General features: G+C 44.6%; 1 protein-coding gene and 1 pseudogene across 3 annotated transcripts in view; one reads left to right on the top strand and one right to left on the bottom strand.

Moving 5' to 3' along the window:
• Positions 1-4,779, bottom strand: part of LOC126541667 (uncharacterized) — a 55,707-nt gene extending 50,928 nt beyond the window's left edge. For all 3 annotated transcript variants that reach the window (XR_008614797.1, XR_007601700.2, XM_050188529.2), the window contains exons 1-2: positions 4,671-4,779; positions 3,811-3,932 (exon numbers count right to left, since the gene is read on the bottom strand). Coding sequence is in view for 1 of the 3 variants with exons in the window: in XM_050188529.2 (XP_050044486.1) it covers positions 3,811-3,920 (110 nt within the window). In the remaining 2 variants the exon portion in view is untranslated. The remainder of the gene's footprint in view (positions 1-3,810; positions 3,933-4,670) is intronic.
• A 196-nt stretch (positions 4,780-4,975) lies between these two features.
• On the top strand, positions 4,976-17,351 carry LOC126541980 (uncharacterized; annotated as a pseudogene).
• Positions 17,352-17,847: the final 496 nt, after the last annotated feature.

Raw genomic sequence — 17,847 nt, 5'->3', positions numbered from 1 at the left:
TACGCGGGTTAAATTTCCCGCGAAAAGAATTCTGTTTTTTCACCAGGTCAAGCAGACAGCTGCTGCTGTACAATTGCGCTGTAGCAGTGCGGGACACCAAAACAAAAATGGCGGCCAGCAGAGCAAGCCAAACGCAATTTCTTTCTTCTCGTAAGTACATTACGCGCATTGAAACAGTTTCTTCCGCATCAGTAATGAGTAATATCGTTAATATCGGCGAGTTTGTGACAATAACGTAACCATGTCCACTTTGAGGGGACAGAAACAGAGATGGGCACACTTGGCTGCCAGTGACAGAAAAACATGGCAAGCATGCTGTGGAAACTGCGGCATTTGTCTTCACAAATATTCTAATAAGGCACGTTTCCGCTAAGGGTGGGCAAATATCTTCGCTGTGTTACAAGCGTCGACGTATGAATAGGGTACACTTCTAACATATCAGCGTAAACGTGGCCCCGCACGATTTGTTGCGTGCCTATGAGTGCAGACAAGAATCGAAAGGCGCCTTTTTCGTCGTTGTTGGCCAAAACCACTATGAAGCCTACAAGCAATAAAGCCAAGGCAAATTTGGTTGTAGCCTTTTTTTTTTTTATGGAAGTACGGAAAGTGATGAAAGGAATGAAATGGGGCATGTGCTTAAGAATGTTTGGTGCATGCAGACCGCTTGGTATGCTCAAGAGTTCTTCGCGTAACATTTGACAGCATTCGACAAATGGCAAGCGCGATCATCATGATTAGCTAGACTTGGCACACGACATATTGCTGCAACAAGTTCGAGGTGCAATCATTATGTGAGTAAATACGGCAAATGTTTTCCTAACTCCTATTATACATGGATAAAACTTTTCCATTTCGCGTCCCACAAATTTCACGTCGTACTATATACGGGTTCATGTTATACATGGGTTCTAACGGTATGCCCTATATCGAACTTTTAGTGAAGTTTTTTTATGAGTTCGATATAGCTAGGTTCGACTGTACTGCCTGGTATACAGCAGCAATGGAAGCTACTAGTACAGTCGAACCCGGATATATCGAATTCGACGGAGATCGTAAAATAGTTCAATATAGCAAAAATTCGATATACAGATATAGGCCAAAAAAGCACTCGCGATCATAAAAAATTGTGGCTTACCGATTGGAACAGCCGCGAATCACATAGCATGTGCACACAATATGAAAGCGCTTGATTTCACGGAAAGAAAATCACTAATTTTGGACTGCTTTTGGACATTTGCCAAAAGAGACCAGCTTTGTCTGCATTGAAGATTTCTGCAGGCGAAAACTCGGTGATCTTCGGCCACTTCTCAGAAAGCCACTGCTGCATCTCCTGGCTGCTGACAGCCCCACTTTTGCCTGAAATGGCCTTTCCTACAATGCCGAGGCGGCTTTAAAACCTTTGCAGCCATCCAGTGCCACCACAAAAGTTCTCTTCGCCAAGAGCCGTAGGCAAACCATTTGGCCTTTTCGATTAACATCGGGCCATCCACAGGAATATTTTTCACTCGGATTTCAAGAAACCACGTATAGAGTGCCTTCTCCACTTTGTCAAAAGCAGCAGGGCGCACACGACACGCTCCCGAGCGACTTTCCTGACCTGCTTTAAGCTTGATGTCCTGCTTGTTTTTTAACAACGTACTGAAAGTACTCCGCAGAATGCCGAATGCGTCTGCCACGGAGGACTTCTTTTCTCCATTCTCGACACGCCGGATTACTTCAAGCTTTCTTGCAAAGTCCAGGTTCTTCCTCTTTTCTTATGTCCGCGGATACCGTAGCTCACCAGATGACCGCAATCACACGCTACACACGGCACGTTGAAACAGAGGTACGCACAACAAAATGCGCAATGCGCAGATGGAACAGTCCGAGCGAAGCCTGTTCGAGCAGCAGTCAACGGGGCTGCGAAGGAACGACAAAGGGAAAAGAAAGAAGAGAGCGGGGAAAAAGATCGGCGGAATATGCCGTCGAAGGCACTGTGTTCGTTTTTTGAGCCCTCTCTGGCTCTCTCGTCTCCCCTGGCCCACGAGCGACCGTGCCAACCCCTCACTCTCTCTCCCTTTTCCCAGGAAGCGTGGCTTGGAAACGTCACCGCGTCTCTATGCCGCGCACTCTCTTCGCTGAGCTCCAATGCCCTTGCCCAATGCACACGCCGGCAGTAGAGGAGGAGCGAGAGAGCTCGTGCCGGTGGGGCGCAAGAACGGGGGAAAGGCTCTGCGTCTCCGTCGCTGGGCGACGGCCGCGCATGCGCAGAGGAGGAGCCTGCTGACTGACTTTGCGGAAATGTTTTCCCCTGAGGACCGGACATGAATGTCTTTGGGAAAAGCGCACCTTCCAGGGGCGCAGCGTTCGATATATCGAATGTCCAACGAAAATGGAATTTGATATACTATGCAATTGTCCTATACTTTTACATAGTATTTTCAAGGAGGTAATCTGTGTGTTCGACTGTATTACCACAACAGACATTCTGCATAGCTGAACTAGCAATAAATATTCGGTTTCAGACTTCTGTGAAGTATAAACCCCATGTAGGCAATATTGTGTGCAATGACGACAAGAAATGCAATGGGATAGCTGCTGTGTCAACTTGTTGCCTACAAATTGAACCACATGGATGCAAGTAACATCACTGAATGGATGCAAGTAACATCACCTTGTCTGTTGCTGGTATGAGGGCAGCAAATATGCACTGAAACTGGTACAATACATGCTCTAATGTTACTATTTGTTTTGCTGTCGAGAGCAGGATAAAATATTCTTGAAGGTATTGCAATGTTTCTTTTATTGCCCTTGCATGCATCAAAATTAAGTCGCGTGCTCATTTCGTGCAAGCACCAGTGCTATGTCACTGATGTACAACTGACGTCAAATCAAACATGAGCAGCAAAGCGCATGGCCGAAGCGTGAATGAAGGTGTAGCAGGGCAACTATCGCCTCGAAAGCAGGCGAAGAAGATAGGCTCACGTGCAGGAAGCGCGAGAATAGGACACAGTAGTGCACTCCATCCTTAGCAGCCGCAGTGTCGGGCGCACTAGCGTGTCCTATTCTCGCACTACCTGCATGTGAGCCTATCTTCTCCCTCTAGGAGATAGTCGCACCGCTGCAAAGGTATAGTGGCGCTATCCAGTCATAACCACTGACGAGCGTGCACATCCTATTAGACCACACTGTGTAATGATGCTCCCCCTATATACTACAATATTTTCATTTGTTTTGATTCTCGTTTGAAAGCGGAAAAATGATGACTGTGCAAACTGTAAAATATGCACCACTGTTGAATTTGATTTAGCGCTATAGCACATAGATTTGCCGGACTGTGCTATATGACTCCCCCTATACTGCAATATTTTAGCTTTTCTTTGATACTTCTTTTGTCACAGTCAAATAAAACATGACCTGAACAGAAACAAATATATTGCAGTATAGGGGGAGCACCATCACGCAGTGCTGTCACACAAATGAGTGCACCTGTATATGGCGATGACTGGATGGCACTATACTTTCAGTTATGGTTTGGCCATGCACTGCTGTGTTTGTTTCAGTTGACGCGGTATATCCTGTTCAGGCTTCGCGCTATTGCTAGTCGCTGCTGGACGAAATTCAAGATTTCCATAACTGGGCGATCTGTCGCGCGGCGGCCCGTTTCGTCGCTGTCTCGAGCAAAATCGCTCATATGGGGTTTGGGCTTAACATATATGTCTTCAGCGAGTTGTTTAGCCTCAAGGGTACCATTTTCATTCAATGTGTGTGACCATACTCTTGGGACCAATGATGCGCACTTGTGTGAAAAATAGGATGCAACAAACTTACCCAGGCGGTCCACCGCGGCCTCTGGTGGGTCCACCACGGCCTCTTGTGAAGTCCCCTCGGCTCATCCCTCTGGAGTAGCCTCCTCTACCACGCATTCCTCCACCATCCATCTTTCACGGTTGCTGAAACGAAACATGAAAAGTGCGATAGACTCATGAGGTCAAGCTAACAGTCACGATTGATATACGAAGGCAAACTGCAACCAACGTAATACCTAACCGTTCTTGTGCGAGAACCAAGTTCCGATCGCTCTCCTACTTGCCGGTCCGGCGAACGCACTTTCCATAGCAATTGTCGCAGTTTGGTGCAGACAAATAGATAAAATTCCGCGTGCAGGTTATAGATTCAACTTCTGAGAAGCGTGCACTCTACAGTTCTGAACAAGCTTTCACCGAACAATATCGTGACGAGGACCACGGCAACAAAAGTAGTGTAAATGAGGAGCCGCAGCGCTCAGTGAGGTCATTATTACGATAACCTCTCACTACGTATCACCATTTTCCCACTCGACAGCGAGGACGACGCTAGGCCTACTCTGGGACTTGACAGGTATGAAACCAGCAAACTCTATCGAAAAAGCAAACATACATAGATGATTTTTTCTAGGTCGCACCTAAACAGCACTCGGAAAGAAATTAGTTTCAACCTCGAACAAGCTCGTACTGTGACATTGAACAAGTGCGTCGTCTTCGGGCGTCGGCGATAGGCCTAGTTCATAGTCGACAAAGAATGATCACGCGGGGAAGTCAGCGCGACATGTTAACAATGCATTCAACGCACACGAAACATTCAGAGTTGGTTCGTACGGTCAGCACCAAGTAGTATATACGTGACGTATATGAATAACAAGTAGTACTCACAATTTTTGCCGGAATTCTACACGGACAACCAAATGAAAGAAATGCGATGAATGACGGGAAAGAAATGACGCCGGCGCCGGTTTGCCGGTAGCAATCAAAGCGCCACTGGTGGTGAACTGCGTACTTGTAAATTCAGACGCTATTTACTTTGTTTTAATTAAAGAAACTATGATAAGCAAAAAATTGTACGATAAATATAAGTTATGTAACACATTATGCTATATTGGTTTAGTGATGGAAGTTTAGTCATGCATTGCCTCGCTGCCAAACTCTTTCTCTTTTCTCCTCTCCACTAGTATAGGAACCGTTGGGCGCTACCTGTTGATTCTTTATTCATGGCTTCCTCGCGTGACTTCCGAAATCTTCCTCACGCGTGCGAGCCGATCCCGAAGGCCATTAACCTTCATCATATTTCAGCGTATGTTTGCAGGCATTACAGGCAACAGCTGTTCTAGTGCCAAACAACAAATCTTTGATGCACACCCAAGGATTGTGCTGGCCATGGTTTCATCACGGTACTGACCACGTAAACACCGTGCGCTGGGTCACCAGCCGTCGCCACCACCCACCGTCCGTGATGATGCTTGAAAGGAGCGCGTCTGCTTCAAAAAATGACAACCATTCTGCTAAAGATGGAATGGCAGTGAATGCTGACGACAGTCAAAGCTCTCGAACGAAAAGCAAAGTGCTTTCGCTGCCATTCCATCTTCACAGAGTGGAATGGTAGTCATTTGTTCGTTAAGTATTGCGGGAACGTTCTTCATCCCAGAGACTTCGCGTGCGTCACAAGAAAAGTGTGCGCAATGCAGCAGCTGGGAAGACAACCTACATGCTGCCTACAATAGGTGTACGTCCTTTCAAGAGCGTTGCCAGCTGCTGACACTGCTACCATGCAACCTCACCATGAAATATGTGCAGGAAGTTATTCCAGAGGCGACGAGGTACGTTATGCAAAAATCGAAGAAGATGGTTGATGAAGAAGGCATATGGTCAACACAGGAGAGATATACAAGATGTAAACTACAACACGAAGACATTACCACCGTTTTAGAATATTACACCATGGATGAACTCGATTGCTCTAGACAGACACTGAAGAAAAAGGACGCTGTGGGAATTGAAAAGGAGGGAGAGAAGGAATGGGTACCTAAATGCTTCACGACACAGTCCTTGCAAGAAGCATTCCGCCTCTACAAGCAAGCTCACCCTGCCTCCCAGGTTGGCCTCACAAAATTCATATCCTTGCGTCCTAAGTGGGTGAAATGCTCGCCACAGTGGCAAGTGTGTGTTTCCGTGTGCTGTGCAAACTTTCAGTTGTGCCTCGTGGGACTGCAGAATGCCTCCGGAAGGTCGCTTTCTCCCGATTATATGCAGAGTCTCTGCATATGCCAGGAACCTACTGCGTCATGTTTCCTCAAGAATTGTGAGCACTGTCCACAAGATGGCATTTTCACTTTGGAAAATTTTGAAATGAGCAGCGAGGACGAGGTGTTGATTGCTTCATGGGAATATGGTGAGCTAGTTTAAAAAACTCTGACCGCTTCATCATTTATGAGAGAATTTCTAAAAATGACCATGAAATAGATTCCCCACAACTATATCAGATCTGTGCAAGCAAAAGCAATACATGAAGAAAAACACAGCTGCGAGAGAGGTGCAATTGTGTTGCATTTTGATTTTGCCGAAAACTGGACAGTTGTGCTTCCAGACGCAGTACAAGCATACCGTTGGCAGAAAAAGCAGGTCACCGTGTTTACCTGCGTTGTCACGTCAAGAAAATTGACTCGGAACTACGCCGTTATTTCCGACGATATGTCTCATGATTCAGCCCATGCATGCTTGGCTCTGCCGAAAATCAAAGCACACCTCGAAGACAACGCGCCAATCTACACCAAGATAACATGTGAGCGACGGGGCTCCCGCTCACTTCAAGAATAAATATCAGTTTCATGAGCTACAGCGCAGTGAATGTCAAGAGATGAAATGGATGTTTTCGGCCCCTGGACACTGCAAAAATGCTTGCGACGTCGTTGGTGGGCTTGTGAAACATCGAGCATCACACCACAACTTGCGAAAGCCTGCAAGTGAGGCAATACAAACAGCCAGCGGCTTCGTGGACACAATTCAAGGAACGCTAAAGAACATCACCATTCTAGAGCTCCCACACAGGAAGCTTGCAGACTTTCGCGAAATGAAGAAGGAAGAATGGAAAACGGCAAAGAAAGTGCCTGGAGTTCAGACGCTCCACATGTGGAAGCAGGCACGTACCCAGGGGGGGGGGGCCGGGGGGGGCCCGGGCCCCCCCCGAAATCAAGTGGCATACCCCCCCCTCCCCACCCACGCCACCACTCCTCACACATTCCTAAAGCGCCGCCAGATCAATGTTGATACTTGGCAGCTGTTCATCGGTCAGCATTATGCTGCCTTTTTCCCTCCTTTTAGATGGCGGTAGTTATCGGCATCTCTTGTAATGTGAAGGACAGTTTTCTCATAGATTCCGCACCGGTGCGATTAACTCGAGATGCGTTCAGTTGTCACCATCTATTCAACCGTCACGCACATAGCTGTTGCTTTTGTTAGTTCAACCTTCTCTGTTTAGGCTGATCTTGGGACCAGGAGAGGGATACGGCTGTTACTCAGCTGGGCTGTACTCTCATAGAACGAGTTGCGGCCGGAGAAAGCGCCAATTGCGTTTAACTTTTCCATTTGCTTCATTATTTCCTCGAGTTACGGCTCGCCGCGAAGCTGGCAGATGCCCGGAACCATATTCACGTGATATAGGTTAGATAAGGTGGGAAATAAAATAATGTGCAAGAGCGTCCATCATGAAACCCTGCAATAACCCTTAAACCCATAAGCAAGATGACTGTCGCCCGTTACCTCGTGTTTTTCCCTAATTGTATAGCACTTTTCGTGCAAAATTGGCAACTGGAAACAAAAAATCGCAAGGAGTTGAGAAATTAAGCGATCTACTAAGGGAGAGAGCCAAGGCAACAACCAAACTGCAAGCAAACGCGAATAATAAAAAAAGTTAACCGTTGTTGATGAGAATATTTATGCATCAACATCTTTTTATTTAAAAAGGAAGTAGAGAAAAGGCCGCCAGAAGTGCAAAACAATTACTTGTTTTGAATGACGCTTCCACAGTTATCGGTCGAACCGCCTCACGTAGCCACTTCTCTGCTGTGCTTATGTGGGTGTTTTTCTAACCTATCGCGGTGAGCGCAGTACGTCTAGAATCGCAGAGTCCTGCGCTCTACGCGGTTGTATGGGACTGGCGGCCGCACAGCGTTACGCAATTCGCGGAACTGTCAAAACTGATCAACAATGCGAAAACAACTGATATTCGAAACTTTAACATGAGAAAGACTGAAGAAGCCGTAAAAAAATGAACGCAGCCTGAAATCAGTAAAAAAGAAACCTGGCATAGGACAAACCATGATGTATGCACTAAAAGATAAGAAGGATAATATCATCAGCAATCTCGAAGATATAGTAAAAGCAGCGGAAATATTCTAAGCTGACCTGTGTACAGTACCCAGAGGAGTCACGATACCTCACTTAGAAACAGTAATGACCAGGATAGAGAAACTCTCCTATAACTAGCCATGAGGTCAGAAGGGCCCTGCAAGACATGAAACCATGAAGAGCAGTAGGAAAAGGTGGGATAACAGTCGATTTAATCAAAGATGGAGGAGACATAATGCTTGGAAAACTGGCGGGTCTTTATACGAAGTGTCTATCGACTGCAAGGGTCCCAGAAAACTGGAAGAATGCAGACATACTAATCCACAAAAATGGAGACGTTAAAGAATTGAAAAAATTATAGGACCATTAGCTTGCTCCCAGTATTATATAAAATATTTACCAAAATAATATCCAATAAAATAAGGGCAACACTGGATTTTATCAACCAAGGGAACAGGGTGGCTTCAGGATTAGATACTTTACAATGGATCACATCCATGTCATCAATCAGGTTATCGCGAAATCTGCAGAGTACAATAAGCCTCTCTATGTGGCTTATATAGATTACGAAAATGCATTTGATTCAGTAGAGATACCAGCAATCATAGAGGCACTACGTAATCAAGGAGTACAGAACGCTTACGTAAAAAGTTTGGAAAGTATTGCTACATGCGTGTGGTATGTGTTTGTTTGAACGATGCGCGTGGGCGCCATCACTCCAGAAAAGAGGAGGAAGAACGAACTGGGCTCGCGCTGTGAATCTAACCGGTCAGCGCTGCAACCGTTGTTGTAAATATAATCTGTAAATAGTTTCTCGTCTTACTGACTCGTCCTTCGCGGAAGAATATCTACAGAGGTTCTACAGCTACCTTAATTCTATACAAGAAAAGCAGGGGAGATACCTATAGAGAAAGGCGTCAGACAGGGAGACACAATTTCTCCAAAGCTATTCACTGCGTGCTTAGAAGAATTCAAGATATTAAACTGGGAAGGCTTAGGAATAAAGATCGACGGCAAATATCTCAGCAACCCTCGGTTTGCCGATGACATTGTTCTATTCAACAACAATGCAGACGAGTTACAACAAATGATTGGAGACCTTAGCAGAGAGAGTGTAAGAGTGGGGTTGAATATTAATATGCAGAAGATGAAGATAATGATAAATAGCCGGGCAAAGGAACAAGAGATCAGGATCGCCAGTCGGCCACTAGAGACTGTGAAGGAGTACGTTTACCTAGGTCAATCAATCACAGGGAACCCTGATCATGAGAAGGAAATTCACAGAAGAGTAAAAATAGGTTGGATCGCATACGGCAGACATTGCCAGCTCCTGACTGGAAACTTACCATTATTATTAAAAAGTAAGGTGTGCAATCAGTGCATTTTGCCAGTGCTGACATATGGGGCAGAGACTTGAGAGCAAGTTAAGGACAGCGCAAAGAGCGATCGAACGAAGATTGCTAGGCACAACGTTAAGAGAGAGAAAGATAGCGGTTTGGATCAGAGAGCGAACGGGTATACACGTTATTCAAATTGAAATCAAGAGGAAAAAATGTAGCTGGGCAGGTCATGTAATGCGCCGGTTAGATAACCGTTGGACAAATAGGGTTACAGAATGGGTTCCAAGAGAAGGGAAACGCAATCGAGGACGACAAAACACTAGGTCGATCGATGAAATTAGGAAATTCGCGGGCGCTAGTTGGAATCAGTTGGCGCAGGACAGGGGTAATTGGAGATCGCAGGGAGAGGCCTTCGTACGGCAGCGCACATAAAACATGATGATGATGATGATGATGATGATGGAGGTGGTGGGCCCCCCCCGAAAAAAAATCCTGGGTACGTGCCTGTGTGGAAGTACGTTCAATCAAATGAAGGCAGTGCATCCTACGTGGCCTCCACCGCTGCTTCGGAATGGAGGAGACTGTGATCTCGTTTGTGCTTCGGGCTGGACAATATACTGCGCACATACCGAAGTCAACTGCTGCCGTTTAGTTCTTGTTACGATTTTCTGAATTGCAGTCTGCACAGAAAGCGGCATACCATTTGTAAATTGCGTCCCGATTAAAACTCCTGCTGATTAAAAACCTTGCAGATAAATTGTCCCTCTCAGAAGACGACGTTTTGTCTCCTGACAGTGCCTTGTAGAACCATTGAATGGAGAGGTAAACAGATGCAGGTACGGAAATGTCGGCTTCAGAAACACATTAATATTAATTTTTATTTATAGAAGACTTTTCTAAGCACCAAGGAATGATCTAATATTTTTAAAGAATCCATTACATACCAATGTAACTTAGAATGATAAATTAGAGAATACAAAAAACGTTTGACCGCCACCAGCCAGTTCTTTAGACATCAGGTGAAATAGCGAATTTATTCCCATTTTGACGCATTAAGAATGCCGCTAACAAGCGAGTAGAAGCTCTACAAACATTGAGGATGGTTCGGATATTGTGGTAAATAATATGTAACCAAGTTCAGTTTTCCATCAGTTACTATTTCTGAGAGGCAGTAAAAAGCAACTCTAGATAACAAAAACATGAACTCAGTTTCGTATTCATTTTCATACTTTAAAACAATATAATGCAACACTTTCTTGGTACCTTAAAATTATCGAGTATTGAGGATTATTCAGGCAAATACAATGAAATTCGATGATGTTTTTGTTTTTTTAATCCAAATCAAAGTTGTCACTTTTTTGACGTTTTTGAGCTTCGGCCAATTTTGAGGCCATGTTTACAAATATCTGTCAAGTGTAGAGCTACAAAACTTGCCTAAAGTGAGTAAAAGTAGCTGGAAAATACTGAGAAAGAGATTCGGTGTGGAGATCCTTATGCATCTTGCCCTAAGGCTGCCCTGAAAAGTGCCTTTTTTGCACCGCATAGCTCCGGAAGCGAAGTTTGCAATTTTTTATTTAGAAGAGTGACACAGCAAGAAATTGTTTTTTTTATTTGTTTGTCTAGTACAAGTTGCAAAGAGGTAATGAAAAAATATTTATGTGCGGAAAAAATTTATTGTGCATGCAGTGAGGCTCCAAACTTGCAACTTTGCGAAGTGGCAAAAACAACATTCTCCACCTCTTGTGATATACAATTTTTTTCCGAGAAAACTACGAAGTTTCTTGCAAAACTAAAGTTCATTCCTTTGTGTGGACACATTTACCCATCACATATAAAAATATCATTGAAAACAAAAAAATGGTCATGGGACCTCGATTACCGTTCTTATCTGAACATGCCTATATATATACAGTTGAACCTCGCAATAACGAAATCGGCGGAAAACGCGAAAATATTCGCTGTCGCGAGAATTTCGTTGTTGCGAAAAGAGACAGCACAGATAGGTAATGCATCGCAGAACAAAACTTTACTGTTCAAATTCCGTTAGCTTACTTTGCAGGCTTTGCGCTAGGATATAGAACCGCATTGTTGACAGTACAAAGTGTGCCGCATGCGTCGACCAGCAGTGGCAGTAGTGCCGTAGCGCGGAATTTACGGTCAACAGCTTTCGGAGATGCGATCACTTGCCGAGGTTTTGCGTAACTCGGCACCGGACGCAGAGCAACAGTGCATGCGGCAGCATTTCTCCAGCGCACGCTGTTGCCCGTAGGCGCCGACGCGGCCGGTGCCGATCGCAAAAGTGATCGTATCTCGTGTACGCGAAGGCAAACGATCGAGATAACGGCCCTTTCGCGCAAATCTACATCCGGCAATCCGCACACGATGCCTGTCGGGTGGCACCAAAGCCAGCGTTCTTGAAGCAAGGGATGCGTATTCCAGGATGATCGGTCAATCATGGCACCATGCGTGACACTTGATCCATATGCCGCGACCGTCATCTCAAGCACCATAAACAATTCCACGTAGGTGGGACGTGGATTTCTTTGTTTTTGCTGCATTTTTCCCACCGAGGCGCACACTACGCAGTGCACTGCCGCGATCGGGGATTGTTGTTCGAAACGCGTTTGCGTTCAGTCTCGCCTCACGCGATTGGACTAGGCCTCGCCGAGTCAACCGCGGGGAACGCAAAATGAACGCGCGTTTCGAACAACGATCTCGCCTGCACTCTTAGGCAAAGTTACACCCTTTGGCTTGCCCCTTCTGCCACACAACGATAATCGTTATCTACCCTGATGCGTTTCCTTTCTTTAACGCTGCGAGCCCGGTACTTTCCAGTAACGAACGGCACGCCCGTTATCAGCATAGAACAGTTTACACCCTTTGGATTGCCCCTTCTGATAACGCGCGTGCCGTTCGTTACTGGAAAGTTCCGGGCTCGCAGCGTTAAAGAAAGGAAACGCATCAAGGTAGATAACGATTATCGTTGTGTGGCAGAAGGGGCAAGCCAAAGGGTGTAACTTTGCCTAAGAGTGTGGTAGGCGCGCAAACACCATCGTCACACGTCAGTAGCAACGTGCGTGCCGCTCATGGTGCCGCCAGTGCCGCTTCGAACGGGCGATCAACAAACAAGATGGCGGCCATGACGTCGCACTGATCGCTTCCGGCGCTTGGTTGTTCTGGTGAACAAAAATGGCAGCGCCCACGCAAGTGTAATGCGGTGGTATTTTACGCAATTTTAATGCAAAACAATCGCATTTGAGCACATTTTGGAGCCTGCTAGCCTTACGCAATATGCGGAGTTACGTTCCGGCAAATTTCGTTGATGCGGGATTGCAGTACAGCTACATTTCGTTGCCGAGAGGTACGAAATGCATTGAATCCTATGGGCGTTCGCCGGGGATACGAAAATGTTTCGTTGTCGCGGGAATACGTTGTTGCGGTATTTCGTTGTGTTTGCATGCTCTGATCACAAGGAAACGATTATGGCTCATTTGCCGCTCTACTACGTATCAGATAATGCACCAGTATGTAAAAGAAAAAATTGAAAAGCGCAGGACAAGACTAAGGAAGCTATCAAAACTGGTTTGAACTATAATGCTTCACAACAAAAAGCGTAGGAGATTTCGTGTTCACATACTTTGCTGTGCTTAATTGTGCTGTCGTGGTGCATTTATTTAATTGTACACTGCAATCTTGAATAAGTATTCAGTTTCTAACATAGAATAATTGTATTCACAAGTTAAATGCCAATAAAACGTTTTGTTACATTTATATTGCACACTTTTTTTCTGTTCTTAGGGAGCTCAACAATAATTAAACAATTGGTGAGCGCACAGTGAAATTTAGTTACAGCCAGACCATCATAAGTCAACTACATCCAGGAGCCAATGACGTGAAAACCAAATATTTTCTTACACTGTACAGGCCTCGGTATAAATTTTCACACTTCCAGAAAAATACACGCACACCCCTTGCGATCAGCATTCCATGTCAGTCTTGTTAAGATTACCCGCGCCGATTAGAAATTTTTAAGCTCCATAGAGCTTGACATACTTTTTTTTTTGTGGGCAAGGCCAACAGACAGCCTCTACAAACTATTAAAATCATAAACAGCATTTTAAAGCCAGAAAAATTTCGATAATAACCGACCTTTTACTGCACATTGAAAGCTTGCGATGCGTGTCTTTCAGCCCATGAACCTTTTTTGCCACCTGGCAACTGCTGCAGAAATTCGAGAGGTACGGCGACGCGCTTGCTTTGCTCATTTGGCCACTTCTCCTATCCTACCACCATGTGTCCGCCCCATAGATAATGCAGCTGTTTCTGGCGCCAATATCTCTCCTGCTTATATACTACAATAACCTTGACATCACGCTATTTTTCACAGCAAGCGTTCTAATCTGTCCCGCACTTTGACATCTGTGCCACTGCACTGCACCCGTGAGTGATCACACACAAAGCAAACAATGAAACCCATTGTGTATGGGTTTGTTAGAAATCGCGAAGTCTGTTACTGTTGCCGGACGCCGAAGAAAGCTATGGAAGGTTAGTCATATACAGCTTTCGCTGTTATAAAACTGTTAAATAAGCTTCGTAGGCTTTGTTTTGACGTGCGTCAGCACCACACACTTCCGGCCATAGAGTTTCTCACTACATTACTGTTATAGTAAGAAACTCTATGCTTCCGGCGGCTCGTAGCAATGCAAGTTGCTACGAGCTGCCTTTGCGCCTCCAATCAGCTCGCGCCTGTCTGCTCCAGCGAGCTGATTGGAGGCGCAAAGGCAGATGGCGCACCAAGATGGCTGCACTTCCAACTTCAAAAACGTGACGTCAGGGCCCCTCCTATCTATAGTTTCTTTCCTCTATAGATTTAGTCTAGTGTTGATTTACGATGCGAATGACCAATGGAATGACGTGTAACATGTGCCACAAAAACAAAAGGGAACACACAAGAGCATGCCAGCTACATTGCACGGATATCACAAGCTGCTTGCGGCTGCTCGCGAATCCAGTGGCACAACCAATCGCATCGTTACTATGGTGGTTGTTACGCAGCACCGATGCACCTGCCAACGCACGGTCATTTGGCATAGCTCTCCGACGGACCTCTCCACCTTCCTCACAATAATATCTCCTCCCCACCTGCAGTGGATTTTTCTCAAATGTGGCATGCTCTCCCATATTTCCGCAACGATGACGAGTGAAGTCTCCTTTGAAACAGGGCCACAGGGTGGTGTAATGTGACACCACACTTCAGTGTTCTCAGTTTAAGTTCACACACCACAGTAATGCAATCTTTTTTAGTTTTATTTCCACTCTTTGCTTTCTACAGTAAGCACATGATTTCACCATCATGGAGTCATGTGCCAATTATTATTCAACATTAACCTGCTGGTTCCTCTCCAATTATGCATCATGAATCTTTCGAATGTCTCATGTCCGTTGTGCCAATGTTAACCCTCATATTGCTGTTTTAAAACCCTAGGGTTTCATGCAGGGCATTTATATGAACCTGACAGAAGCAAGTCAAGTAAGCTTGTTGTACTTTCATTTACTTCTTGATCTCGTTTTTCCCTCATTTATAGTCTTCCATTGTTATTTTCCATTTTCTCTAATACTCGCACTCCACTTTAGTTTTGTGTGCTTTTTACAGAGAGCTGTTGGGGTTGTTTCGTTGTTCGCCAGTATCGTTGTTGGAATCCCAAGAATCTTTGCAAATTACAAATAGTTAAATAAAAATTCCCACTGAGCAGTGACGATTCAAACTTGCAACACACACATTGACAGCTCAGGATTCTACTTCTCAGCCAGTCTGCTGATCTACGGCAGTGGAGAGTGCAGATTCTGCAGAGTGTCATAGTGCCAGCAGCTGCCATGACTGTCCAATGGCCATTCAACATTTCTTTACTGTATCGACCTGGTGTTTATGCCTTAATTAAATTAAATCATGGCATTTTAGAAGCCAAAACCAATATCTGATTATGAGGCATGCCATAGTGGGGGACTCCGCAATAATTTGGACCATCTGGGGTTCTTTAATGTGCACCTAAATCTAAGTACACGGGTGTTTTCATATTTTGCCCCATCGAAATGCGGCCACCGTGGCTGGTATTCGATCCCGCGACTTCATGCTTAGCAGCCCAACACCATAGCCACTAAGCAACTGTGGCGGGTGTGTTTATGCTTTCTCAGTGTTCTAGTACATTCTAGTTATGGAGAAGATGCTAAACATTTTCTTCTACATGTTATGTCAATGATTGGATGCACCTGCTTTGTCTTCATTAGTCTTCTAGCGCTTGGATTCTTCTCATGTTTACTGGATGGGAATGACGTTTTGTTTTCAAGGACAGCGTGAAGCTTATTCTATCACTCATTATGGCTCCTGTCACTCAGCATGGCTCCTCCACATAAAGAATGCATAGCTGCTCAAGTATTCCAACTTACAGCCAACAAAGCTAAAGGGTTACTTTAGCAGAGACCAGTGGCCAAGTCCAAATAGGCAACATAGGGAATAAAAGCAGAGTTTTTCAGCTTCACCAGTGGGAGGCTCAACTTCCACAAACAAATATGACTCGCACTTGTACTTCTTGAAAAGGAATTACTTGCTCACACCTGCGAATGTTCGTTGCAAAAACACCACACAACACAGCCTAAAGCTTAGTGCACATCATCTTTCGCTACGTATCACATGACTGCTTCATGTTAAAGGCAAAACTTTTTTTTCTCACTCTCTGGTGTGCATTGTGGCATGTGTACCCTGTATACATGTTGGTCAGTTTTTCTAGTTCTTTTCCGCCACTGGGAATCCAGATTTTATACATATACAAATACTTACCGATAATTCTCCACAGTTGACAAAAGACAAGAAAGCAAGAGAAGTCACTGCATCAAAGCAAAAGTGGTGCCTTCAGATTCAAAAGCAGTGCCACAAGCATCCTAAACTGGCTTTCTTGCTGCAAGGTTATGTGCTTGTGTATACCTCCTTATATTTCTCACCAATTCACAGCGACAAACAGCACTTACGCTGTGTCAAGGTAGCTCATTCTACGAATGTGGTTGTAAATGGTAAATGTCACTCTGAGAAGCTTTACAATGCTGTTTTACTTGGGAAGACTAGTGTAGGAGGTGTGCAAATTATGAACATTTTGAATACAAATAAAATGTTCTTGTAATGTATTTACTTCCGGAATTTCTTATTCAATTTCCTCAAACATTATATGTTGTAGCTGTTTCTCTGGTACATCAAGTTCTTACCGATCTCTTCATGTCTTAGCTTGTTCCATGTTTCGTTGGGCTACTGCACTTGAGTTTCTACCAATTCACCTCAACTGTTTTGAATGAGTGAACATTTAAAAGAAAATAACATTCTATTTCCTAAAGAGACAAACAGGAGATTAGGGAGCAGCTGCATGCTGCTGCTTGGCAAAGCTCCAGCTTCCATCCAGTTCGGCAGAGAGGACCAACAAGCTTGCAGTCACAAGCAAATAACCAAGCTTCTCATAAGATGTTCCCCCAACAGTATGTTACTATACTCTATCAGGCAAAATTTAATCTCTGGTAAACAATTTTACTTTTGCCAATGTAGCTTTTGCTGTCAAGCCAAATGTCCTATCAAGCCAGGAGTACTTTATAATTACCAACCATCTTTTTAGCCAGTGAAAGACAATTTGCTGTACACAGGGAACCGTTAGTGAGCATTCCAAATGACTAAATGGACAAGCTCCTGCTTTACCTCTCTGGATTTATATGTTTTGTATTCCTGAAGATCCTAAAATGTCAGCATTACTAATGCAACACAGATGCGTGCATTTTGGTGCAGTTGCATTCAGTTTACTCTAATTGTTGTCTTTAGATCCTGTGTCCACCTCTGTGAACAATGGCTTTGTTCATTCTCAAAGCTAAATGAGGAATGATAAGCTAAAATAATCTGGTGCAACATAACGCTAGACGTAGGCGACGTCATATGTCAAGCGCGTAATTGTGTTGCCACTGGTTTTCAGAAAAACTGACATTTTGTGCGAGATGTACTGCAGCATTGCCCCTAACTATGAAAAATGAATGTGTTGTGCATTTCGATTGCCACCAGATGACACGGCAATCAAGGATGAAAAGTGAAGGCGACGAAACACCAGGTGATGTTATACCTGCATCTATAACAAAAGACACATTTATCTGAACAAGTGAAGAAATGGACTTGCTGATCTGATCATACGAGTACTTTTTCAAAAATGCAACAGACTGGTTGACAAAACGAATCGACTTTAAAAGGTGTTGGGTCACTGTCATTTTGCTGGGGTCGGAGAAGGTTATATCACTCAGTTTAAATCTTCCATTTTGTTTGTAGTATGCCTGTATTGTGTGTATTGCAG

The sequence above is a fragment of the Dermacentor andersoni genome, chromosome 2 (genome assembly GCF_023375885.2).
Source record: "Dermacentor andersoni chromosome 2, qqDerAnde1_hic_scaffold, whole genome shotgun sequence".
NCBI lineage: Eukaryota > Metazoa > Arthropoda > Arachnida > Ixodida > Ixodidae > Dermacentor > Dermacentor andersoni.
This window is presented reverse-complemented; position numbering and strand designations above follow the sequence as displayed.